At 45.3% G+C, this 27,257-nt stretch overlaps 1 protein-coding gene across 5 annotated transcripts in view; it reads left to right on the top strand.

Annotated features, from left to right (window-relative positions):
• The first annotated feature begins 1,894 nt into the window (after positions 1 to 1,894).
• septin9a (septin 9a) overlaps positions 1,895 to 27,257 on the top strand; it is a 94,629-nt gene continuing 69,266 nt past the window's right edge. For 2 of the 5 annotated variants that reach the window (XM_088926659.1, XM_088926661.1), the window contains exons 1-2: positions 1,895 to 2,402; positions 16,127 to 16,183. In XM_088926659.1, the coding sequence (XP_088782785.1) occupies positions 2,381 to 2,402; positions 16,127 to 16,183 (79 nt within the window). In that variant the 5' untranslated portion in view covers positions 1,895 to 2,380. Of the gene's footprint in view, positions 2,403 to 16,126; positions 16,184 to 19,775; positions 19,990 to 25,709; positions 25,726 to 27,257 lie in introns of those variants that run through there. The other 3 variants (XM_088926662.1, XM_088926664.1, XM_088926666.1) reach the window with 3 other exon arrangements.

The following is a 27,257-nucleotide window of genomic DNA, read 5'->3' on the forward strand; positions in this document are numbered from 1 at the left end:
AAGAGCTGGTGTTAGCTACAGCTTTTAAGAGCCTGGGGGAGGGGAGGAGGTGTTCTGGGGGGGGGGGGGGGCAGTTCTTGGGGAAAGGGGGAGAGGCCGTGAACAGCTGTGCACATCAGCGCTATGATCAGCGTGCAGCATAATTGATATATATGATATATAATGCCCCAGTATAGCGACAGGGATGCTATACTGTAAAAAGGTGCTGTCCTTTGGATGAGACATACAATCGAGGTCCTGACTCTCTGTGGTCATTAAAAATCCCAGGGTGTTTCTTGAAAAGAGTAGGGGTGCCCAGGTGTTCTGGCCTTTTCAATCTTTTCTTTTCTGGCCCTTACCAATCATGGCCTCCTAATACTCCCCATCTCTGAACTGGCTTCATCACTCTGCTCTCCTCCCCACTGAGAGCTGGTGTGTGGAGAAGGTACTGGCACACTATGGCTGCCATCACATCACATGGGGCTGCACACTGGTGGTGGTGGAGGGGATCCCCATTACCTGTAAAGCGCTTTGAGTGGAGTGTCCAGAAAAGCGCTATGTAAATGTACGCAATTATTATTATTATTAATGATAATTTCTCATAAATGTGATGCAGGGTGAGAAAAGAGGAAGGAGAGGAACCTCAATGAATCCGGGGAACGTGACCCCCAGTTCGCCTGTCCCAGCTCTGCACTCGACACTGACAGGGCTTTCCAGGCAGAAGGGTCGTGGTCGATACAGGGGATCACGACCTCAAAACCTTCTTGCGCAGTGTTTCCGCAGCTGCGTGTGACCTTTGATACAGCGCCGTAGAGAGCGTGCCTGAGTTTGCGTGCCTGCTGTGGTACAGATGGCGTGGGCGTCCGTGAGCGTTCATCAGTCACTGTGCTGGACCAGTACTGCAGAGCTCCCCGTTAGACTTAGTCAGAGGCCACCGGCTTTGAGTCGGCTAACTCCTTTGTAACGTATGAGCACAACCGCAGCAGGCTCTTTTAAGTGGTTCGTTATGCAATTGCTGAGGACAGGAAATGTCTTCTAACTGTAAGCCCCTGCTACTGCAGACCCCAGCCTCCTGCGAGATGGGTCTTTAAACTTTCCACTGCGCTAAGTGTGTCATGTAGGCATCCGATATGCAATTTCATTCCCAGTGATGAATGAGACCCTTAAAAAGTTTTCCACATTCACGTTCCTTCTGAAACCTGAATGCAGACTCAGGCAGAGAGCTGAATTAAAATGTTACAGTTTTTTTTTTGTATTGCACTTTAACTGGATAAAGTCTTTACAATTTGAATTGTCCCAATTATGAATTTGTACTAATCCCAACATCTTTTTGGTAGGGTCATAGTCCCACAAACTGTGGTACATTTGAATTATATCAGGTAGGGATACCATTCTCTTCCAAGCTTTGAAACTTGTGAAAGAAAACGAAAGTGTGTACCTTTTGTGGTTGTGTACGTAATCATAAAATCAATGAACTATGTTATAAAGTACCTTTAAAAAACAATGATCTCAAAGCTTTTTACAATACATAGAAAACACATACCATATCTCAGTACACAGCAGATGTAGAAGATAAAACTATCACAACAAATAGTTTCTGAATATTTTCATGGTAGTTTTTATAAGCGGTCGATGTGGCCGGGAGACCCCGATTTTTGGGGGATGGTGTTCCAGGGTTTCGAGGTACAGCAACAACGGGCCCTGTCAACCACACAGCGTAGAGAGACTTAATTTATCATCCCATCTCCCTAAACACACATCTCAAGGAGTCCAGTCTCCGCAGAAGAGACAGAATCTTGTACAACAGACAGTCGGATCGTTACAAAAGAGGTCGCGCATTCAAACTTACAGTACGTGAAGTCTGGAATGTTTTCCAAGCAGCAACATTCTTCCAGCCGAGTGTGTGCACAGCCCCAAAGCACAAGCGTGTATCTGCTGAGGTGTGGTCCGTTTGTTTGAATGGCAGCTTCGTGTGCTTCGTGAAGAGGAAAATAAGTCAATAATTAATCAAGCTTTTTCCTCTTTCCAGAAGTGAATGAGTGTACCTGCAGGGAAGCGAGCGTGGAATAGCGCCTTGATTCCATAAGGAGCGTGATTGCATAGGAACAGCCCACGCTGGAAACACTGTGGGACCTGCAGGTGCTCCTAATGAGAGTGAAAGGAAACAGTGACGGGAATAAGGAATAGCAGCAGCTCCTGCAGGAACAGCGATCGACTTCAGGGAGCGGTCTGTGTGAAATTATTAACATCCACGAAATACCTGTATGGGACTGACTCCGAAGTCGAGCTGGTAGTCTCGAAGGATTTTAACTGGAGCTTTTTAACTGCAGAGGAGAGGGGAAAAGTCGACTCAGTGGGCTTGCCCCGTTTTCCAGTCTTCCCGTAAAAAAAAAGAGGAAAAATGAGGCGAACGGGATATTCAGGTATGTCGGATTTCTTTTATTGCAACTTTCCCATAAAATCGTCTAACTCTTGGTTGACTTCTGAGAGAGGTAGGAGAGAGGAGCTACATGTTTTTTTTAAAGACGAGTGCTGTACGAAAACCAATAATTAGATTTGCTTACATGATCTAATGTACCAAGCAAATGCAAAAACTCGCCCCCCTCGCTTCTTCAGGTGAGTATAAACGGAAGGAAGCCGTACTGTGTGGACACAGTATAAAAATATTGAACAGTTTTGTTAAAACCATTTCTCAGCTACAGTTTTCATGAAGTACTGTAGGTGTTTTTTGACTGTGATAGTCACAGCACTCTTTACTTTGTGCGTGGAGTTTGGAGGTCTCCTGCCCAGTCCGGTGGAAAAGGGGGTTAATATTTACAGAGAGGCGCGGACTTCAACCTTGGAGTAACATCAGGCGAGTTCAAGTTATCTGACCGCGAGCGGTCTGGTTTCGCACCCCCTGAAGAAATATATAATAAATGTTTAGAAATACTACGACTGTACTAATTTTAGACGGTTAAGTAGCACATACACTAGAACAGAAAGGTAGCGTGTGTATTTTAACGCGAAAGCCACGAACTTAGTCGGAAACTGGGCTTTTCTTCATGTGGTGTTAGTATTCACAAATGGTTTAACACAAGCGCGCCATCAGCGCCACCTTTTTTTCTGCAAAGAATGAAGTACTGTACACCTGAAAAATGTAACAGGTCTAAGCATGTTCGACTTATTTTGCTGTTGCTGTGCCTAAGTCATTGTTCGTTACTTTTACGGTTTATGCGGTAGCTTAAGGAACAAACGAAAGATTTACAAACTAGAGGAAGCCGTCAGATCCATTTATCCCGTTTGGTAGTTAGTAGCGAATTGATTCAAGAATCTTATCCACCCATTTCATGAAAGAATCGAGGGCTCCAACGACATGTTTGGGCATATTGTTCCAGACTCCCACAACCCTTTGTGTAAAGAAAGGCCTCCTGTTTTCATTTTTAAAGTGCTTCCACGAAGCTGTAAATTTAAAAGCCCAATAAAAGGTGATCAGGTAACATTGAAATTGTGGAGACAGTTTTTTTTAATAATAAAGGAGACTGTGTTAAGCAGGCTTCTGACCAAAACGACAAGGTGTGAAATGTTTCAAAGCCTCTAATAACAGCGAAACCTACTGTAAGTGATTTATAGCACAGTTGACAATTTGTTGTAGCAGCAGTTTGCCAGAATTTGTGAAATAAGTGGACAAACTAGTTGTCCGGGTTGGAAAGTTCCCCCTTAATAATGCACAGCTTTAAAAAAAAGGGCAATTATATTCCTCTTTTTTTCCTCTTTGTATAGACCTGTGGTAAAGAACTTCACTGTTTATCTTTAGAAAACCTGAGGTCAACAGATCACAGCTCACAAGTGGTCACGCCTGGGCTAACAGACTAACACCCAGACTGATACAGTATAAAAATACACACTCGCAGTGCTAAATAATGTTGGGTTAGTGGGTAAAATATCACCTAAAATTATTACAGTGATAAACACTTTATAGAAATGAGCAAATGTGAACTGTGTTTGGGTTTACCAATAAGTTTTAATATTCAGAAATATTGCCCTCTAAGACACTGATTTATTATTATACTGTATTTTTATTGCATTATTGTTTATTAGTAGTTTTTTTTCAACATCCTATATCAATGCTCTGGCCTGGATTGTGCCATTGGAAGAGTGTTACACACAAGCCAGGATAAAGCTGAGCAGTATCTCTGCTCTGCAGACACACGGTCCTGATTTCCACATTACAGGATACCTATCTATTCTCCTTAAAACAAGGACTACATTTGCACTGCAGATCGTCCACACGCAGGGGTTAAACAGATTACGTAGGCCGTTCACCTACATCATATACAGTATGTTTACTTGTAATATATTATTAGCATATACATGTTTTAATTTCCTCCTGGTTGTTTTTTTTCTGCGGTAGGATCTATGTGGTCTGTCTCTCTGCCCAATTCGTGGTTCTGTTGTTTCTTCTGCATTGCCTGCTCTGCGACTGCATGCACAGGGTGCCATCGGACAAGTTAAAGAAAGTCACACTGCAGCTATTTCCTGCTCTTCTGAGCAGCAGAGAAGCACCAAAGAGCCTCACTCCAGGGACTATGACTTCTAATCTGCGGCCATTATACTAGGTTAACGGTGCGCTTAACAGTGTCCTGCCTGCCGCACGATTGAGCGTCCAGGCTGCGGCCGCCTGTGCCCTGCTGCACTGTACAGCCCTGGCCTTGCCTGAGACCCCACTGGTCGTGATCTGCGTTTGTCGCCTGTCTGTTTTTCCGCAAAACAAGTTGCAACTCAAAAGACACAGCGCCTGAAGCCACACTCTTTCTACTCCCCGGTCGATACAGGCTTCCTCCGAGCTTCTCAGAAAGGGAGGAAGATCGTCTTCGGTTCTCTCCACATACCGTCGCCACATGCCGTTTTCAGACCCATACAATGTTTTGGAAGCTGCCCCGTGTTTGGGCTGGCGTCCTACCCAGGGTGTACCCCACCTTGCGGCCGTTGCTTGCCGGGACAGGCTCCGGCTCCCCAGTGACCCCAGATTAGATGGTTAGAAAATGGATGGATAGTTTATCCCAAAGGAATCTAGAGCGTTGCCACCACTGAAGGCCACCACCCATCTGGGCACGGCGGACCAGCTGGAGGAAGACGCTGCTCGTCCTGGACTTTAGGGGGGCCAGATTGTACCAGCCCAGAGGCAGAGGACTTAGTCAGGCCTTTGAGGTCACACACCTGCTGTGATAATCATCTTTATTGATCATGTAGTCAGGACCTCAGTTCAACATCCGTGGGACCATTAAACAAGGTTTATCAGTGTCCCTGGTCACCACACTGAGGCAGGAGCTAGGAGTTCCAATGCCACCTACTAACAAGCTGGTTCTGCTTAGAGGTGTCCTATCCCAGTACTGCGTGACCTGCGCTGAGCTTCTGAGTGTGTCCAACACTGGCTGAGCTCAGGAGAAGTTAATTCTCTTAATGTCATTTATTAAAATAAGGCAGATGTTTGCATGTTTGCATTCTATTTCTCAATGTGTGCATTTTTTTCAGAATTTTACACTGTTCCCATTGCCATGTGATTTGTTCACAGCTTTTTAATCTTATGCAAGCATCTTCCAGAAAATATGTCTAGGGTTTGTGATTTCAACCTAACTATTTGCACTGTCAACCATCAATGAATTAGTGTACAGTATATTTCCCATATTTTGCTTTCCAGCTGTAGAAAGTGGTAACTTTTCTAGAGGTTCTTGCTGCAAAACCTTTGATATTGTGCCTCATCTGGTACTGCAGACTCAGCCTTCTTGCTTTCTTCCTTGTAAACCATTACTTTTTGTAAGTCAATGGTTAACTCACCAAAGAGATAAGTAAACAGGAGGAAAGAGCCTGACCTCACAGGTAGGAGAGATCAAAAGGTATTTATAGATTCTTTTTGCCTTGCTCAAACCTCTAAAAGCTAACTACCCAGCTGCTTGGTAAATAAAGTATTTACAGTAATAACTAAGGGCACAGACATCTGATTCCCCTGCACTGCATGGTATAAACAGCCAAAAATGAAATGTCCCCAATGTACAGCACAGTGAAATTGTCATTTTCTCCAGTGCAGGTGTTATTTTCCTTCATTCATGCATTAAGGACGCTCTTATGCTCAAAGGAGAATTCTCAGCTCCAGCCTTTGGCAGTTCTTTATCAGAAGAAATGGCTTGGATTCCCTTATCGTCCTGATCCCTTTTGGTTTGCTTTGCTGTGTTTCTGCAGGCAGCCAGCTTGAATTGACCTAAATTTCTGCATAGTCTGTGTTGGAAGCAGAAAACTCCCATCAGAAGTCACAGGAGTATGAGCTGCATTCCCACTTCTTCTTAGTATGATCCAGCAGTTTTTGATGTTGGAATGATTGCGGCAGCTGGTTCTGAGGCGTTTGCAGTTGTGGGAAAGAGAGTCGAGAGTAGTATAATCCTGACCTTTTCTTATTCATCATGTTCCTCATGTGGTATTAAAACGGCCTGTTCCTTTCTTTATGTTTTGATAAAGACATGTCTGCTGATGTCTGTCCAGTAGACCTGGAAATGATTGAGGTTTGTGACCCCAGGAGGTTGCAAGACTGTCGGCCAACCCCAGCTCTGTTAGAAGAAGTACTGCGGTTTTGGAGGCGGAGGTCAGACGCATACCTGAGCTCTGTGGTTCATGGGAAAGCAGTATTTGTCAGACCATTCTGTGTAGAGTGTGTTATCAGAAGACCCCTCTGGAATGCACTGATAATAACCATTTCTGAGAGGTGTGAAGTAATACAGAACTCTTCTACTTGAGGAAAGAAAAATGTTGACATTATCCTAGCAGGGTCCACACAGGCAGGGGGTATAATTTTACAGACGGTGGAATGGAAGGTCAAGTTTGCCTGATAGTTATTTTTGGTTGTTCCTTTACCAAACCTATTTTTAAAATTGAAAACCACCCCACCCAGCTCTGAAGAAGGGAAAAACCTATCCCATTCCCGTCTTGGCACCAGTAACAGAAAAAACAAATGAATTTTCTAACGTGTGTCTTGAGTAAAGCCTCTTCTTTTGAAGGGAGCAATCGGGGTCCTGAGGAGTGACTGGATCTGTGATCTGCTCTTGGATAATTGCACATTGTTGCACATGCTTGATCAAAAACCACATTAAACTGGAGTAATTAGTAACTGATTGGCTAATTACCATTATCCTGCTCATAACAGATTGCAGCTGAATGGTTATCCTCATCAAGTTTTAACAACTCTTCACCACAAAAAATTAACTTTGGCTGCAATGGCCAAATACAGTGCCTGTTCACTTTTCAGATGTTATGTTATTAATTAACTCCATACAAGGTGCATTCTGTTTGCCTGTTAGTCAGTAGCATTAAATTGCTTTGCACTATCTGGCATCTGATGCAGTGAAAAACATCACTTTAAAAACATAAATGATGAAGGACTAAAGAGCACTATTACATACTTATTATTAAAATGTCCTTGACAGTTATTTACTTTTGCGGTTGCACTAATTGTTGACTTTCTGTATAGCAATGAGTCAGGAAGGAGACTGTCAGGTATGGTCTTGTCAGAAGGGAGTGCACATCTATAAATCTAGGAGTGACCTCCTGCCATTCAGTTTTCGACTGCCCTTTCACAATAATTCACTTGCTGTTAAATTCTCAACTGTAATGAGTCTAATAAAACACGATTGTCTTGATGAATGTAGGGGAAGGGTGATCTCTTCACTCAAAGCCCTGCCCTGCTACTTAAACAGAGATCAGCCTGTCAGGCAAACAAGGCTGGGTTAAGTGTGGGGAGAGAAGGGCACTGCTAAGCTTCCTCTGACTTTATTTGTTCTGCTCAGTCATACAGAATAAATCACACATGCTATGAAAGGAGTAGGTTTGTTCTCCTATTCAGAAGAGCTTAGTGTTCAACAGGTTTGTAATGAGGAAGCCTCAGTGAGAAACCAGGCAAGATGGCTTTTTTTTAAAAGCATTCATTCATGAAGATTGCTGTTTCTGCAACAGAGTTTAGACAATGCACTTGGAACATGGTTGTTTTGATAAGGTGTGGATGTCAGTGAGGCTCCCTTGTCCCTGTTAAACCTACATCATGTTCTTCCTGTTAGCCTATGAAATGCTGTAAGAGCTGGAACCAAATAATTCAGCTGATTCAATGTAGACATGGTCACATTTCAGCAGCTGAGATGAAGCTTCAGACTCTTAACAGCAATAAGGTTCTTCAGGCCCCTAGTTTCGTCAACTGTCTCTGAGAGCAAATGTCAGCAGCTATATCACCCTGCAACACGGAACTGGCAGCCCACTGAAGCTCAGCAGGTGTGAGCCTGGATGGGAGACCTCCTGGGAAAAACTTAAGGTTGCTGCTGGAAGAGGTGTTAGTGGGACCAGTAGAGAATGTTCACCCTGTGGTGTGTTTGAGTCCTAAGGCCCCAGTATAGTAATGGGGACACTGTAGTGCAATTTCTTCAAAACGGGGGTGATGGTGTGTCCTGGCCGAATTTCCCCCTGGACTTTACCAATAATGGCCTCCTAATAATCCCCCTCTCTGAACTGGCTTCATCACTCTGCTCCTCCCCACTGAGAGCTGGTGTGTGGGGAGAGTACTGGCGCACTATGGCTGCCGTCGCATCCTCCAGGTGGGGCTGCACACTGGTGGTGTTGGAGGGGATCCCCATTACCTGTAAAGCACTTTTGAGTGGAGTGTCCAGGAAAGTGCTATATGCTATATAAGAGTAAGGAATATAATTCTAATAAACGTTTTGTTTCATTTTAAAGTGCCCTGTTTTTCTGCAGCAGTAATCATACTATTTTACGCTGCTTTGAGAGATCTGGGGCCAGATAAACGTATCGGAGCGAGCGGTTGACTGCACCGTAAGGCCTCTGGCTAGGCCCTGAGTGACCGCAGCAGCAGAGGAACAGATTGAGGCTGTTGCTCACACAGCCTTGACGCTGCCTTGCCTGGTTTGCGCTGTGCTCAAAGGTGTCTCTCGCTAAAGAAGCTCTGATAGGAAAGGAAATAAGAGTACCACTGCCCAAAGCAAACGTGTGAATCAGAAATTACCCGTAAAACTGTGTTATTTTCACAGCTGCTTCGTGGACCATTCTTAGAGCGTGACTTATTTTTTTACTCTCTTCATGGGATCTTCTGAACTTCTTTTGGACTTTTTTTTTCCGTTTGAGTATTTCTTGATGATATGCGCGGTAGTTCTTCAGAGTAGTTCAGAATACTGTGGACCTCTCCCGTATTTGCAGCCTCTGATGTGCTGAAAGTAGATAGAACTTCTCTCGTCTTCGCTGTAGTTGTGTACTCGCACACAGTGATAACTGCTGGGATACATCTTGCACTGAAATACCTGAGTAATCGAGACGTTCAGTGCCATCTCCCTGTGTCCCTCTTGTCCGAACGGCAGTGAAGGTAATGAGAAGGAAGCAGTACTCCTCTTTGCAGACAAGTTTTGAACAATCCATGATTAGACAGGCAAAAATAAAAAATCAGATCCTTTTCATATTCTTAATTCTAAATATCTTCCCTCTAATGTTTTAGGGTTCCCAAATGTAGATCAAATCGATATAAATATTCTTATTTCCTTATTTGTTAAAGCAGTTAAAACAAATAAATGGCAAGGGTAAATGCAGTTGTGTCAGTATAAACCAATTATGCTGTAACAAACTATGTATGTGTAATGTGTCATGACTGTGTTGTAACAAGTTATGTACAGTATGTGCAATGTATTTAGATGTACAGAAGCACTGTGTCTCCAAAAATTTTCCCCTAGGGGATAATAAAAGTTTAAGTTATCCTATCTTTGCTTCTGATCTTTGTATTTTTGTCAGATGTGGCCAGTCAAGAAAGGTAACTCTCAGATTTTTAGTGTTAGTATGTTGAACTCACTGATCCCTTAAAGCGAAGTGCAGGGCAGGCCTAAAAAAATAGTGGGATACAATTTAGGGCAGCATGAAAGTAAACAATACACCATTCAGCTCATCTGCTGCAGTCATGCCAGTCATGCCACGCCCCTGCCACGCCCCTGCCACGCCCACTCCCACATGTTCCTGCTTCTTTCTTTTTACAGCCCTGGGCTCTGCTACTGTGACAGGGTGGGACTCTCTTCACCTGATCACATCTAGCCCCTCTCCTCTCTGTCCAGTGTATCATTAACAACGGCCTTGAGTCCTTGAAATCTGCAGACTGCTATTAACACCTGTGTTGAATCTTAGTAATAACAATCCTTTTTCCAAATATGTTCTTTTATTGCTAAAATTCTGGAATGGATGGTTGCAGCTCAGTTGCAGTTTTAATCTTTATCTGAGCCGTTATAATCGCGGTCTGGACAAGGATGGTGTTGAAACCATCCTTGTTAAGGTACAGTACTTAAAAACTTGCAGGTGGTTTTTGACTCTGTGTGACTTAATATTAATTTCTATCTGGTCTATAGTACAACTTGTGTTACTGTTACACCCATACATGTGTTGGAAATTGTTTTGGCGTCACTGGTGCTTTGCTTCATTGGTCTGGCTCCTGTGTGGATAAATCACAGTAAAATCATAGTACGAGTACTGCCGATGGCAGAGAGGCATTGTTTTAGAAGTGGTACACTGTACCAACTGCAGAACAGCAGTAGAGCAAAGTTAAATGGAAGACTTTAAGCTCTTTGCAAATGCTGGGCTAGTTTACATGCCAAGGCAAGTGCAAAAGACCACTTCTCTGAACTGCCTCTTCTGAGTACATGCCTTTTCAAGAAGAGCACTAAGGTGGGTTACTGTAGCCCAGGCGTCTGGAAGTCTTGAGGGGCTGGGCGACTACACCTTTCTCCCCTCTGACCTGCGTAGGTGCAGGCTCAGGAATGCTTTGCCCAGCCTCCCGGTGTCACTGAGCTCCTTCCTGTGTGTCCTGTGCTCTGCAGTCTTTGTGTGTGAGCTCAGCTCCCTGGTCTGTGGCTGAGCCTCTCTGTAGGGATGACTCATGCCGTAATCTCCTGAGAGAAGGACAAGCACATTGCTAATTGAAGGGGGGATCTTCTTAAACAAATATACAGAACAAAACCTTTAAAAAAAGTAGTGACAGGAACCATTTATGAGATCACACTCTCCCACCCCCTTTGCTTCTTAAGAAAAACACTCCTGCTGTGGCTCATTTCTTTTCGGTTACCGCACACAGACCTACCTACTTGAACAAACTCAGCCTGCATCTCCAGCTCGCCTGGTTTCAAAATAGATTGCACTAACTGTACGTTTTCTTAGTTTTTATAGTGTTTAAAATTCGTAAGATAGTCTGTTTATACTACTTTTGACTTTTGTTAGGGAACGTTCCCTCCTATATAAAAAAAAATGGACTGAGCTTTATGGTTTAGCTTTGGTTCATATATTCTATCCCGTGTTTTGTAAACATTTATTCTCTCCTGGATGAAAGAGAAGTGTCGATCATGGCCTCATAAGCAGTGCCTGAGCTTCCAGCTGACCAGTACATATCTGCAGCAGATCAGCTGTGTAAATGGGACACAAGAATATGATAGGTGTGGCTCCCATTCATAAAGGACAGGAAACAGTTGATTAAAACCTGTTACCCCTGACGTTTACCTCTAAACAGTCAAGACAGCGGCATGGCACTTTTCCAGGCTTGTGTTTGTTTTGCCAACACAGAGGGGCTGCTCAGGATGACACGCTTTGTAATGTGTGAACTAGCCACGTCTGTTTGTAACTCCAAGCAGTCTACGGTAAACCTCTTTTGTTAATCATGTAACAGAATAAATATCCATATTGTGTTTTCTTCAATCCAGCTAAAGCCTAAAGTATTACATCAAAATTTTGGCCTGCCCAGTGATCACAAATAGCTCAAGGTTCTTCCTTGGTCAGAGGCTTCTGATTTATCGTTTGTTTAAAACCTGGTTGATGTGGATCTCAGTAATTCTGCTGTCATCACATTGCTGTTTCATACCAAAGCACATAAACTGTTCTTTGCCTGTAGAGCGACGTTTGATGAGCCTTACAATGGTGAAGATATTAATTTCAGTGAAATGTGTTTTTTCGTAAAACTGGTTCTCTCTGATGGGTACTGAAAAAGGCCTTAGAGCTTCTAGGCTTCTAGGAGCGCCAACCCTTTCTCTCAGCCACTCTTTCGGATCAAAAAGACAGGCCTGACGCCGGCCTTGTCATCACACATTCCCATGAAGGGGAAAGAAATCAGGACTGGTGGCACTTTTTCTAAAAGATTAAATAAAATAATATCAATTGGCTAAGCCCTCCGAAAATGAATGGAACAGCAGTGCTGTCAAGTCTTAGACCAGCAGGAAAACGGCGAAGCCTTGTAGGCTAGCGCACACGGCCTCGCGTCACTATGGCGACAGGGGTCAGACCATGGTGAGCTGCAGGCCCCGGGGGCGGGCTTAGCCGAGATTGACAGGAGCAGGGAGTGACTCACTCAGGCTGTCGTGTCAAGTCTGCCGTGCAGGCTGGGGGTGTTTGGCCTCTGTCTGGCCTGGCAGCCGGGCTGGAAAATGTGCGTTTGGGCCTTTAAGAAGCCTCCGTGTGGCTCTGCAGCTATGCACTCCTCACCACAGAGTGAATTCCAGCACAGCGGCTGTTGTCGGGAGCCAATCGCTTCCTTGCAGTTCCCTCTGGGCAGCGGTACAACACATGGGGCTCCAGAGCTCAGATACCTGGGGTGTGATTCATGCCTCTGCAGCCCGGCAGCTCACTGCAGACTCACTTCCTTTCATCTGCTCGTCAGGCCCAGAAGACACATGACACGTACGACACCGCACAAACATTTCTTTCATGATCTTGGTCTCGCGTCAGCGTCTCGGGGCAGACGAGGGGAGAAATGACAAAAGCACCTAATCAGAATGCGCACCCGCCTCGTGACCCCTAAAATGTGGAAGAAAGAGCTGGAGATTAATTCATCCTGAGGTTTCCAGGACTTCTACATTAGCAATGTGCACTGTTTTTTCAAGAATTCAAATATTGTGCTGTGTGATGTCGTCGGTAGTGAGCCCACTTTTGTTTGTTTATATTTTTTGTTGTACACTTTAGGTTTAGTTGCAGTACTTTTTTAGGGGGAGGGGTGAAATATCTATCCTTTTCTCATCGTCTGCGTGTGGGCCGTCAGTGGATGAAGGAGCAGCCCGCAGTGCGTGTGCCGTGAAGGCAGTGTTCGGGAGCATCCTTCTGTGTTATGTAGGTCAGGTGTGGCCTTTGCTGTAGGCCAGGAGTGGCCTAGCCCCTTTCCTCTGCTGATGCGAGGCAGGAGTTGTTTTTTTAGGTCAGCCTGGCAATCTGCTTTGAATTAACAAGCGTATTAAATTATTTTTTATTTAGTACATTCGATACCGGTTTGAATGAATGCCTAAACGTGCTTCAGTCCTTGAGGACCAGTGCCAACCGTTTCTCACTCCACTGAACGTTCACAAGGTAAAAGAGCCAAAAAAATGGCCTTTCTTCTAGAAACGGAGAATTTAAACGGGATCAATGAATCCTGTTGGGTCACGCCTTTCCACCAATAGAAACGTCTGTTCCTGCCTTTTGTCCTAAAAACATCTTATGAATATTGCAAAGCTTAGCGATGAGAAGAAGCCATTGGTCCCATCTAGCTCTATTGGTCACCTGCAGGCATTTGAGCTGTGGATTTTGTCTAGCCATTCCTTGGAAGAAGCCCGATTATCATAAAAAATATGGCTATATCCTGTAAGTAGTAGTTTGTTCCATGCTCCCTCAACCCTTTGTGCTCAGTGGTGCCAGCCTTTGAAGTTCCTTTGAGGTCCTACTTTGTCCATTTGTGCTTTGTCCACTGTTCAAAGCTGAGAAAGATTTAGCTCAATTCACCTGTCAGTGTAGGGTAGACGTTGCATCCATTTTTTGTTGCATCTCACTTTCTTTTTAGTCTCAAAGGATCAGCAGAGTTTGTGTGGAACGGACTGCACCCACACTGTATAAAACTCATGAGTCCATATTCTAAAGCCTAGCCGCAGTATGCATAGATCTTTGATTTCCCCCTGGTGGGTGTTCAACAGAAAGCAATCAAAGATTCTGGCTTGGCAGGGAGTTTTGCCCAAGAACCTTAGTCCCTTAGTGTTTGGTTCATTTTGGTTGCTTTCCACAAAAATCGGTTTTACGTTTTGTGGGGTTTTGGAGGAATCAGCTGGAATAAATTCAGTGGTGGGTAGCCCCTCCCCCCATACAGTTTTGTAATAATCATTCAATCAGAAAGTCTAAATGTCCTGTGTTTTACTCCCCCAGGAATGAATTTGGCTAATGAATGTTTGTCCGTTCTCTCTGCTGGAGCAGTTAATGTGTGGAATGTCTGGAAACATTAGTCACCATCACTAGATAAATTATATGTTGCATTAACGTACTTACACTGGTATCTTTCTTTTCATCTTTCTTTCAATTATGTACTTTAAAAAAGGAGATCTTCCTAGTTTTTTCTGGCTTAGTGTTCTCTTTCCTAAAGTCACAAGGTTTTATTCTTTCTCTGTGGTTGGAAATGAAATATGACTCACAGCCTACAATTTAGACACGTAGCCTATTAAAGATTTAACTTGCACTCCTCTAATTCTCTATTAGCCTCTGCCTGATGTGTGTGATATCTGAGAGCTACTTATTACAGTGCCATCAGTGCCAATCATGTGGTAATTTAGAAACAGAAATGTTGACACATCAAGAAACATCTATATCCTCTTAAATTCACATACCCTTCAGTGAAAAATGGTCAGCACTTAAGAGGGGAAAAAAAGGAAGTCTAAAACTCCTGCCATTATAGAAATGATTTCGAAAATTAAACTGACAACCCTAAAGATGGACTGAAAGCAGAAGAGATTTAGTTAAGTGTGAGAATGTAACTTACACACATGATTTGTGATGCAAATTAGTCTTGGTGTTAACACAGAACAAAGACTGCTTCTCTTTTTTCTGTTATAAAACATTATCTGTGTCGTAGATAACAAATGAATTGGCTTTGATGCGACATTGCACGATACAAGAAAAAAAAACTTTTTTGCAATTTGCAGTTTTGTAGCTGAAAAAAAGAAGTCGCGTGCTGCCTTTTAACCACAGTCATGTCCTGCTCAGATGTGTTCACTCCAAACTGGGGGGCTTATCGCCCTCTGTCCACGTCCTCCGGCTGGCAGAACGCACACGTCTTTGGAATTGCGGGGTCCCAGGGTTTGCGGGTCACCCTTCGCCAAGCGTCCTGCATCCCTCTGGGAGGTGGCGATGAGCTCGCCTGCCCGAGCTGGACCTCTGGCCCAGACTGTGCTCCCCTCCAGAGCTGCGGTGTACTTCCACATCAGCAAGTCATCCGTCGGCGCCGGAGCCCGAGGAGCGGGGGGGGGTTTCCAAAGCGAGGCGTGTTGTTCTGTTACGGATGTCTTGTCCTCCTGTCTTCGAGAGGAGAGGAACAAGAGGCAGGGGGGGTGGAGAAAGCGTGGAGGTCTTGCGAAATGTGGTCAGTGTGCTCTCAGGGCTGGATGAAGTAGACTGGAGCTAGAAATGGGAACTGACGCCTTAGCTAGAGAGTGAGAAGGAAGGCACGATGTGATGCAGAGGGTATCCCATTTGACTGACTCCGCTGTAAGCTTCCTCAGCTGTATTGGGGACCTTATGGTGAGGAAAGATCTAACTACACCTCTGTGGTCTTGCTGCTCATTAGGAACCTGGAGCCGAAGCAGAGCTGTGCAGTGAGCTACACTGTGGAGCAAAGCAAAAAAAGCCTGATCACATTACTTTTAAGTTTTACTGGGGTTTTCTTTTAATCATTCTTTCCTTGAAATAAACAAAACAAGACTCTCGGCTGGCTTAGCCGGGGCGATGCCATTCGGAGTGCAGATAGAACTCCGCAGTCCAGACGCCGCCAGCACGAGTCTGTCCAACACGACCCACAGGCCAGGGGTGGAAACTGCAGGGAAGTGCCTTTACTCCAGGAGACTGCTTCCTTGTGAAGGAAGGGTTGTGGGAGTCTGGGATGAGCTACCCAGGCTGCTTTCAGGGGTCGTCTGGGTGCTGTGCATTGAATTGATTAATGTACACATAAGCAGACAAGCCAGATAGGCCAATGTAGTGCAGGTACTGGCCACCGAAGAGTCTGTTGGCTCCATGCTGCAGCTGTCTGCTTTGAAAGCCACAATGTGCTACGCACTGGGTGCCAAGATAATATTTGATCTTTCTTCCTTTGAAATTTCAGGAATTGCCAGGACACCGAGCGGAAGGCTCAGGAAAGTGTCGGATCCCACGAGCCCAAGTAAGTCCTGATTCGACGTCGGCTGAGGTTTTTGTCTTTTGGGGAAATGGCAGAAAAAAAGCAGCACATACAGCTGTGGTGCTTCACGATATGCATCACAGAAGACTGGGGGCAAAGCGTGGTAAATGTGCAGTAATAAGCATGGGAAGAGGTAGCAGGAAAATTAACAGGGCAAATAAAAATGAAACGCGCTGCCGGTGTGTGGTTTTTCCAGGACGGAATTCATCCATCGTTCCATGGGAGGCAGCTGGTGGCAGAGCTTTAAGAATAGCAAAGCCGGCCCATTGGGCTGGACTCGTGCACGAATGGGGTGGAATGCTGGCACGAGGCTGCCGTCCGCGGTCACAGCGCACTGCGGAGGCATGCCTTCTGGGGTGGGAAGAGCAAACGTCTTCCTGCACCATCAGCAGTTCTGTCAGCGAGGCGGGGCGGGGAGTCACGAGCTGGGGCTGTCCAGATGTGAAGCCTGCCCTCCTTCCTCTTTTTCCGTGCACTCACATCTGAAAGACGGACGTCTCCAGCACCGTGTGTCTCGAGCAGTGGTCGGGAACACGCATCCTGTCCCAATCCCGCCACGTCTTTAAATAAAGCATTCCATCTTGTGCAGAACGCTAGACCTCCTGCCAACATAAAGTCATCCCTCAAGAAGAGAATTCGCTTCGGTGCGGAGGCTAATTGTTCCCCAGCCTTTAGGCGTTTCGGCTCCTTTTGCTCTTTGTAATGTACCTGTCTGTTATTATGAGGGCTTGCGTGTTCTTGCCAGTGTAATGTGGTTGTGTAACTAGCATGTTCCCAGCTGGGGTGTCATTAAGTTGGGCAGAGTGTGCGGTGGTCTCTACAGCCAGCAGCTTCCACTGGAGGGAGGTGTTGACAGGTACAGTATGTGCGAGGGCTACATCATGTCGATAAAGACTGAGGCCGATCCTCCAGTATCTCCGACCACACCATCCCTGGAATGTCAGCCCCGTTCAAGAGGAGGGCGGGGCCAGGATTCTTCATGACAGGATAGTGCAGAAGCCCCTTCTGGCAAAGCACCGGAAAACCACATGCTTACCGGTTAAAGAGTAAGCAGTGCTGTTACTATTTCAGATGTGTGGACTTGGATCAGACAGATTTTGCTTTCCCATCTAAGCTCCGGTGACTCTGTGGGGTCATTGTCACTGACCCACATCAAAACATTTGAAAGTTTTTTTTTGCTTTGGCTGGGGGCCGCATTTACAGCAGGTAGCTGCCCTTGTTCTCACGTGTTAACAGTATGAGACCAAAATAATTAGAAGAGCTTCCTCCTGTTTTGGGTTTTGTGCCACGCAAGAGCAGCCTTTTCTCATCCTGTTGGTGGTTTAAGTGCAGCCTTTCTCTGGATTCTGAAATAAATACGTTCATATTTTGGAAACCTTGAATGAAAACCTGAAAAAAAAATTAAAAAAGAAAAGTGTCTGATTGTGTCATTAAAAATAGTCATGCAGTTGAGAAGTACCGTGTTCATAACTCGGGAGGAGTTTAATAGCAGGTGAGGTTTATGGACCCCCTGGGTAAATTTTAGGATAAGGTCAGGAGGAAATGCAAGATTTATTTATTTCTGGGGAGGGTGTGAGTCACCTGCAAGGAGTTCCATGTGTCACAGAGCAGTGAAAACCAGACTATCACCCACCTTGTTAACCAATAATTGCAGCCCAGTTACAGGCCTGCTGGAAAGTCATGGACACAGTGTCTGGCCCAGCTGAGAACCATTCAGTAACCCCTCACACACATAAAATAAACATGCTGTCTTCTGTGGGAGAGCGGGGTTATCTGTTTCGTGCATTTTAAAATAAACCATTTGCTCTGTCAGCTTGAACGCATCACACTCTGGTACCATTTTCTGGTTGTTTTGATCGTTTGAACAGCAGTTTTTCCAGAATGTTTTCCAGAGAGAGAGAGGGAGAGAGAGAGTTAGTCTGAGCACAGCGCAATTTTTGTCTTAAACAATTAGAGTGATGGAGAGAAGCCTGTATGTAAACAGTATAGGCTGCCTAATTTGATTTGGTTTGTGGATTGGCCATGATTCAGACACGATAAGAAGGTAGTAAACTCTACCTCTCTTGATAGAAATCCTCATTAGTAAAACACATATTTGAGAAGATGACTCCGATCTCTTTCTTTTCTGCCTTGGATGACACACCACAGTTACACTCCAATGGATGACACACCACAGTTACACTAAACAAGCTTCAGTATGTCCAGAGTGCACTAGCCTGTATACTTATTTAAAGTGCATAACTCCAATCCCCTATAGATTGCACTGGCTCCTAGTGCAATTCAGAGCATTTAGAGATTTATTTTAAGGTTCTTCTGCTATTGCATTACTATAGTCCCGCAGTTCACCTTCAATCTTCTGTTTCAAGTCTTCGACTCGGATAGGGATCAGACTCCACACCATGGGCAAGTGTGTTTTTAACTGCAGCACCATAACTGGACCTCTACGACTGTTACTAGGATCTATATTTGAAAACTAAAGTGTGCATGTGTAATTTAAAATCTTTTTGCCTCTGATATTTATCCTGTGTGCTATTATACAGAGAGGGTGTTTATTATTAAAATGTATCAGTCTTATTATGGGAAGAGTTCATCAAGAGATTTAGGAGTTAGGAAGATGCTCAGGAGGATATCATCACATTCATACCTGTTACTCAAGAGTGACACAGACAGCATTGGGGACGTGGTGTGATTAACAGACAGCTGATCTTTTCTGAAAACCATTTTGGAACAATTTTGTTTTTTTTAGAATAAGAAAAACAGAAAAACGCAGAACTGTACCACACCTTGTCTCCCCCACCATTGTCGGTACCGATCTACGAGGTCTGTACCCCAGGACCCTGAAAATGAAGTCAGATGATAGACGTAGCGTCCAGGAAGAACTTGGCCATCCGATCCAGGCCAGCTTCGCTGCAGTCGTCCTCCCTGCAGAGAGCGGTAGAGAGCTCCTTAAAAATAATCCCAAGAGAGAGCAGGATCCACTGAAATCCGGGGAAGATCAAATCTCCTAAACTGATCATTTCTAGTTTGGCTGAGTCTTAAGCCCTTAGTGAGTCACAGTCTCATTATGTGAACTTTAACCTGTGTGAAATGTAATGGCCACATCAGAGGGGTCAGAGTGCATAACCTCTTGCCTGAATAATAACACTCTATTTCAATACCACTTATCTGTGCAGTTCAGATAACCTCGCTGCACTTCTCTTTGTTCCTGATGCAACACTTCAGAGGAGCTGGCGCTCCTAAATTGTTTAGCTGAGCCTTGGTTAAAAACTTCTTCTCCTAGCGAGTAGGCTTGCAAACGGTCCCTCACATGAGCGTGGTGTGTATTGAGTGGCTTTGTCTCAGCCCTGTTATTGCAGGCTGTCAGTAGCCCCGAGCTTGTTGGATTCAAGGCTAGTGGAGAAATCAAACAGGAGAGGTTTTGAATTTTCTTAGCCCTCTGGCGATGAGTGGAGTGGGTTATTTTGGGCTGGGGAGTTCAAGTCACATGGCCTCGGTTTTCCATTTCAAAGACACAATGCTGCTTCAGTGTCAAGGCAGAAAAGAAAGAGACGCAAAAACTCCATATGATCAGCACATGGCAATGTGGTAATTTTGGATGCATTCATTATCGCAGCAGATTGAAGAAATTAGACTGAGAAAGAGAGAGAGAGGGAACAAGTGAGCGAGAGAAGGCAGAGAGAGAGCGAAAGGGGAAGTCTCCAAAAAAAAATTTGAGGGGAAAAAAAGGCAGACATTACATGTGGCTTCTTGAGGGTGTGAACTAGTTATGGAGGGAGACAAAATTGCAGGTAGGTTTGTGGAAATTCTTATTTTCTTAACCTGAGTGGCTGCTTTTCAGGGTTGAAGTTTTCTCTGCTTTATTTTGTCCTTGAGTAATTTGCAGTGGGCAGAGTTCAGCCGCTGCCTGTGTCTCAGACCAGCACACAGTCAGTCTGCATTTTATTTGGCTGCAGTGTTCAGGCAGACACCAAGCTAATGCACCCTGCCTGCCTGCCTGCCTCTGAACAGCCAGAGAGACTCCCTGGGATTGTTCATGGATCGAGTTTTTACCGGAGTTTCACACTGAAGCAATTCACGTATTTGGTGACTCTGGGCAGTGTCTGAATTGTACTTTATGGAGTTTTTTTTTAACTTCTGCATTGAGTTCAAATAGCAAGGCTGAGTAGGCAGGAAGAGAGCGGCTGTCACATACAGCGGTCTATACATTGCTTTTTTGTGTGTCAGTGCATGCTGGTGCACTGTTCATTACTGGCATGAAAGAATTAATTTGTAGAAAAGGAGTTGCAGATGAATTTGGTGTTTTGAACTTGCACAGTTGTTTATCGTTGTTATTCATATATATTAGATTGTTTCCTCTAGTGTTTGAAAGGACAGATTAACTCTACAGCTGTATATGCTTTGTTACACACTTTGGTATAGATTTGGTGTGGTTACGCACTGTTGCAAATGTGTATATAAACTGGAGTTAATTGGTCATTGTTGGGTTTATGAGAAGAACATTCCACTGCTGTTCAGTGTTTTGAACGCATATGTGCATAGCTGTAAGGCATGCTTTACTGTAATTGTATGAGTGGTAATAAGTATGTTATGTCCTTTCAAGTCTGTGCCACACCTACACTCATTGTTTCATGAAGGATGTGCAGTTCCAAGCAGAGTAAGCAGCACCAGGTACAACTCAGTCCCCAGCGATCCAGTGCTTCAACATGGGAAATCAGAAGACAGCCTGTAATCATGGGTGTCCATCCCTGGTTCTGGAGAACCAGTGTGTCTGCAGGTTTTCTAAGTCTCCGTAAGGGACCTTAATTGGTCAGTCATGAGCTGGTTACGCTTGTGGAGTGCCGATCCGCAGTACTATGAGTGGACCTGAACTGGACATCCCCACTGTTTCTCTTGGACAGACAGCTGATCGGCCGCCTACATCAGGACTGTAGTTCAATCCCATCGGACATGGTGGGATTTCTGACTCATGCTCCTCTTTATTCGTGACTTCCCCTGCGGAGGTTTGGTACTCATGAAGGAGCGACGTGGTGATAACGCTCAGGAGGAGCTGGAAGGATGAAAACTATATTAGTCATGATCAGACGACACTTAAAAAACGCAGGAGAACAAGGGCTAAGGTTTGGTGCAAGAACCATTTTTGTTCCATTTGGTCACCATGTTGCAAAAAAGGGTGTTGAAGCAGTCACTCCAAAGAAGAGCCACTGAATATTGTCCCAGGCTTACAGGAATGTCCTTCACGGTTGGGCTAAAAGAACTGAATCTTCTCGGTGCTCAACAGAGAAGACTGTGAGGGGAACCGATCCAAATGTCCAAAATCTTCTAAGGAATTAACCAAGTCGACTCAATGGACCTTTTCAGAATGAACAACAAATCAGGAACCAGAGGGGACAAATGGAAGTGACAGAGGAATGCATTTAAAACCCAGACCAGGAAGCATTTCTTGACGCAAAGAGTTGTGGGAGTCTGTGCCAAGCCACCCAGCCGTGGTCTTGATGTTGATACCTGGGCATCTTTCAAGAAGCAGCTTCTGCAGATTGATTCGTGCATCATTGAAGTACTTGTAACCAACAGTGCAAGCAGGGCCAAGCGGCCTTCTCCTTTCTAACACTGTTAAAAGAAACTGAAGTTGTGGGGCAGGCGTGTAGAGAGAATGCAAAGAATGTGACTGGAAAAAGGTATAAATCTCCACACTTAGTGTGTGGGTCTCCCTGTTGCTGTACTGAATTCCCAGCTGTCCTCTGTGACTATAATGGATGCCGCTTGTAGCTTTCAGAGACTGGTCTCTGCCTTAAAGCCTTGTGGATATACAGTATCACAGACATTCAGTATTACTGTATGGTTATGCCATCCATTAGAAGTTTATTTCTTTGCTTTTAATCTTGTTTATTATAATGAATAAATGCTAACATCCTAGTCTCTCAGTTCTTAAAGATCTAAAAGCAGTTTATAGTTTGTTCTTTAGTTCTGCATTGGTTTTGTAATTGGTCAAATACAGTAAATTAATGTTCACTCATGCCAGTATTATCAACATTTTCAACGCACAGCATGAGAGCTTCATTACAGTTTACTTACATATTATCGATTTATACCGTTGCCGTCGGCAGAGGTTCAAAACTGGTCCCAGTATGAAACCTAATCTCTGAAGAACATGAGCAGAGGAATGTCAGTGGATTTTGTTTGGTTTGTGGCTGTTCTCTTAAGGTGTTCATTCAATGCAGAGCACGTATACCTCTTAGACAACAGTAGTGCCTTTTCTTTGAGTATGTAGTGCAGTGAATTAGGAACAAGGTGCTGCTTGGTGCAGAGACTGACAAGAAAATGGCCTTACCTTGTAAGTCAGTCTTGCCACATCACTCTCATTGTCACACACACAATGACTGGCTTATTGCCGTTCTTTCCACATGAGGCCGCCCAAAAAGCATAAACTGACTCATTCCTTTCCTATGAAATTTTCATATCTGTTCTGCACTTTCTTAATGCTTATAGAAGCGACAGATACAGTAGGTACGTTTCGATCAGCGGGCTCCAGGTTTCTCTTCCAGCCCAGTTCTTGTCAGTCCTTAACAACCTCAGTCACCTCAATACTGGCTTAGTTTTCCCAATTCCAGCGGCTTGTTCCAGCTCGTCAGGTGCTGATGCTTTAAAGAGACCCCGACAAGTGGCGGACAGTCGATCGTTCTCCCAGGCTTACGCCACAGAATGTGTTTGCTCTGTCTTAGCTGCACACAGGTGATATCGTGGTTCAGCTACGTGCTTCATCACCGTTCCCCTGAGGTTCACACGACTCTCTCTTTACCGCAGTGTTGCGCAGCACATGTTTATAAGGCTGCTTGTTTGCAGACAGTGACAAGGCTTGCAGATCAGAGCCACAGCCCCAAGATTTTCTCAGAGCCAGATACAAAATGAAACAAACAAACAAAAAAAAAAGATTTTGGGTTATGTCCAGATTTATGAATTTCCAGAGGACGCAAGTGGAATCTACATGGACGGGTGTTTAAAACTGAGAACAGGAGGCCCTTCTTTACACCAAGCAATGTGGGAGTGTGGAACAAGCTGCCTGTCCATATAGTAGAAGCCTTCACTCTGGCTTGTTTTCAGGACACAGCGGGGTGAGATCCTCCCGTGACTGACCCGTGCTTGGATCGACTAGCGACTACAGTAACTACCAAATGGACAAGATATGGCGGTTGCCAACCTATGATGCAGTTGAATTAACAAGTGCTAACCAGGCGCTTACCACTGCAGGAGCTATAAACCTGAGAAAAAAATGTTACAGGCAAGAGAGGGCCAACTGACGCATCTTGCCTGATTGGTTTCTAGGAGCTTTGTGGATCATGACCGTCATTTAGCTGTTTCTTGACCAGCACCCAGGGAATCTGTTTCAGCATCGTGATTGGGGCAGCTCGTCGCAGACCCCTGCAACCCTTGGTGTAAAGACGTGGCTCCTATTTTCAGTCCTCAGCGTGCATCCGCTTAATTTCCATGTGTGTCCTCGGATCCTTCTCCCCATAGCGCTTCGAACTCCATATGCAAGTGCGCGTTACAAACAGGCCACCGCTGGGTGGCAGCATTAACCAGCTGTTTCTTCCGTTTGACGCGGGCCTTGCAGCTCTCCTGCTGACATTGGAAGTAGAGCGTGTGTTTGACCGTCACTGAGTCGGCATTGTTTGTGTTTGACAAATCCCCTCCAGCAAGAGAGCCTCCGTGATTTTTTCTAGGACCGCTGCAAAGCTGCTGTAGGGATTGTCTGCCTCCGGAGCGCAGGGCCGGAATTTCAGCCGCCGACACAGGGAAACTGTAGGCAGCAGCAGCAGCAGCAGCACGTCTCGTTCCTGCTTTTTGCTTTGGGTGGGTTGCCAAGGTTACGAGATCACAATTCAGGAAAGCACGGAAAGAAACGCGGACCACAGGTCCTGAAGCGGAGAACTAAATGTTTTTTTTTTTCTACTCGGCGCTGGGGCTGCTCCTCTGCTATATCTATAAACGTTTTCGCCTGCCGTCCTGTAGAAATATGATTCTGCTGTCTAAGAGAGAATTTAATCAGGAAGGGCCAGGAAGCTATTTCTCAGCGTAACTACATGACCAGGAAGGGTGATTCATTATCCTGTATCCTACTTTCATCCATCCACCCCATTCTCTAACCTCTTCTTCCAATTCAGGGTCGCGGGGGGGGACCAGTTTGTCCCAGAACCCAATTAGCCTACTTGTATGTCTTTGGGCAGTGGGAGGAAACTGGATCACTCGGGCGAAACCCATGTGAGCACGGGGGAGAGCATGCAGACTCCGCACAGACAGCGCCCCAGGGTCTGAACTGAAGCCCTGGCCCCCGTGCTGTGAGGCAGCAAAGCTGACCGCTGTTACTGCTGTGCCCCCTCCTCTTCTCATACGTATTGCGTATCATCACGGCAGAGCCGGTGATGCAGTCGCGATGTTTGACTGATCATCTATGCCGGATTTCTGCCTGTTGACCCACCCAGAGTGTGTCGCAGTACGGTGAAAAGTGGAATAACTGTGGCAGGGGCTGGGCGCTGTCTCTTGAGCTGTCACAAAGCCCGATTTGCCCTTCTCGTGGACAGAAACGAATATTCCCTACGTGCACGACAGCAAAGCTTGGCAGCTGCAGGAATCTGCCTCTAACTGTGCTTCATAAGGAAAACACCAGGTCTCCACCTCTGCGTCGGAGGCGCAGAAATCTGTGTAGCTGCACTTTGTAGCCAGTCGGTCTATGCTCTGGCACGTCCTTCTGTTACACAGATGAAATATTTTCTCCCAAAGAGGATTGAAGAGATACAACATCTGCTTTTTTTGAAAAAGAGGAAGCTGGCACAAGGCTGTGGTAGGCGATGTTTCGGTGACTCACAGGATCTATAAAAATTTCACATGGATCCTAAAATCTGCTGTCTTATCATTTATTACCCCCTGGCACTTTTATTTTTTTTTCCTTTCGAGAGACATTATAGGTCATTTTCATCAGTTGCAAATACAGTTCGATGTCTAAAGTAAGTGAATGAAAGGATGATCCCATATAATACATTCCGTCACCGCAGGGATACGCTAAACTCCTGCAGCTCCTGGGCTGCGCAGGAAATTGGACTGCCATCCCTTTTCCATAAAGATGCCCTGTATGGGATTTCCTCTGTGAGTCATACTTTGCGTTTTTTTTTTTCCCTGCGGCTATTTTTTTAGAATACGGTTTCCAAGCAGATAAAAAAAAGGCTTCAGAAATAGCTGGCGTTTCGCGGGAAACCCAAGTTCTTGAAAAAGCTCTGGGGCTCTGGTGCAGAATGTGGGTTTCAGAGGGAGGCACAGGTAAATTTTGCATCACCTGGCCAGCGCAGACTGTTGTGGATCCGCCTGCCTGGATACAGCTCGTTAAGCGCTGGACACGCGTCTTGAAATCATGGTTCGGTGTTTGATGGCTTTCCAGTCTTTTGAAGCACACGCTTCAGAAAAGCGCCACATGCTGGGTTTATTAAAAATAAAAGGCTGGATGTTTACGGTTTTTATAGACAGCCTGTTTTAACGTAAGTGGCTTTTTAAAAAGATTTTTTTGTGTCCATTTCGTGGCCACTCCTTCTCGCACAGGCTGCGTGAATGTGAGCTGCAGGCCTGTGACACGCCAGGGGGCGCAAGCAGCCAGGTGTGGCGAAGGAGAGAGGTCAGGCCATGGCAGAACGTCATTATTTATCATGATAGATTCATTATTATTATTATTATTATTATGATTATTTGGGCCAACGACGAAGCTTGACAAAAGATTGGTAAAAACTAGGGGAAGATGAGAAAGCGCTGTACAGATTTCCTGGGGTTAACCCTTCTGGTGGGTGTGTCACAGCTCATTGTGTTCCTGAGCCTTTGCAGAAATGAATCGAATGGCACTGTGGTGTGTTGGGTAGCACTGCTCGCAGCTGGAAGGTCCTGGGTCTGATGCTGGACTCGGATGCCTGTCTGTAAGGAGTCTGCGGAGTTTTCCCTGTGTTCATGCAGTTTCGCTCCAGCATCTGTTACCTCAGTGCCTCAGGACTGCTTGTCGTAAAGGGGCGTCAGTGAAGAGTAAAGGGGTGTCAGTGAAGAGTAAAGAGGGGCCGATCCTGTAACTGTATGAAGCCCAGGAGTGGTGCGAGTGGTGTGCCTGAAGCTCTGCCTGCGCGGTTTCCTCCACCTGGGCCCTGGCCCTCCAGGGACAGGCGCTGGTGCTGTCCGTCTCCTGAGCCGAGCGGGCGGGAGAAGTCAAACTCCACCGCGCCTGGAGAGCTGCGTGTGAGGTTGGGCTGCAGGGAGGGAGGGAGGGTGAGTCACCAGCAGCGTGCAGTAGCTTAGTGCCAAGAATCGTATTTATTACAGTTAACCTTCCCCCAGGTGCCGGCTCCTTGGCCAGGGCTTCGTTGCCACGATGTGATAAATGTGCCGTAATGTTTTCCTAGTGCTCTGCAGTTATTATTTTAGGTGTATCTTGTTTTGTCCCTTTCTGAGATTCAATAATGTGGTCATTTCAGGGCATGATGATTATTGTGCCTGGTCTATTTCTGGAAGATCTCTCCAGATGTTGTTTTGGAAAGGGATTACAAACTCAACCCTGAGAGACTGCGCTAATCCAGACTGGTGCAGCATGAGTCCTATAAATAAGGAATTGTGGGTTTGAAGGAATTAATGTGGTGATTTTCAATGGGCCAGTTTTCCGCATGGCTTATAATGTTAAGAAAATGTTGCAAAGAAAAGACCCTCCATGCTGGGACACTGAACTCTTGAGGACGTTGCTCAGGTGATCAACACCTTCAGACTCACCGAAGACTGTTCAGCTTCTCTTCTTGACTTCTTTGACAGGGGCTGAACTGACACACAGCTGCTCAACAGTCTTGGACGTCTCAGGCACAATCAGCACTGTTTTAGGAGACGGCACTGCTAGTCCTACTATTATAACAGCTATGACTGTTATTAGCACAGCTTAGCTTGGGTGCGAAGAAACAAAGCCTGTCATTTAGTGATCTTTATTTCCCATCGATCAGAATCTTCACAGACCCGATCACAGCAGCTCCGGGTGAGCTGCACAAGATCC

This window comes from Atractosteus spatula, chromosome 11, assembly GCF_055471065.1.
Source record: "Atractosteus spatula isolate fAtrSpa1 chromosome 11, fAtrSpa1.hap1, whole genome shotgun sequence".
In the NCBI taxonomy this organism is placed as follows: Eukaryota; Metazoa; Chordata; class Actinopteri; order Semionotiformes; family Lepisosteidae; genus Atractosteus; species Atractosteus spatula.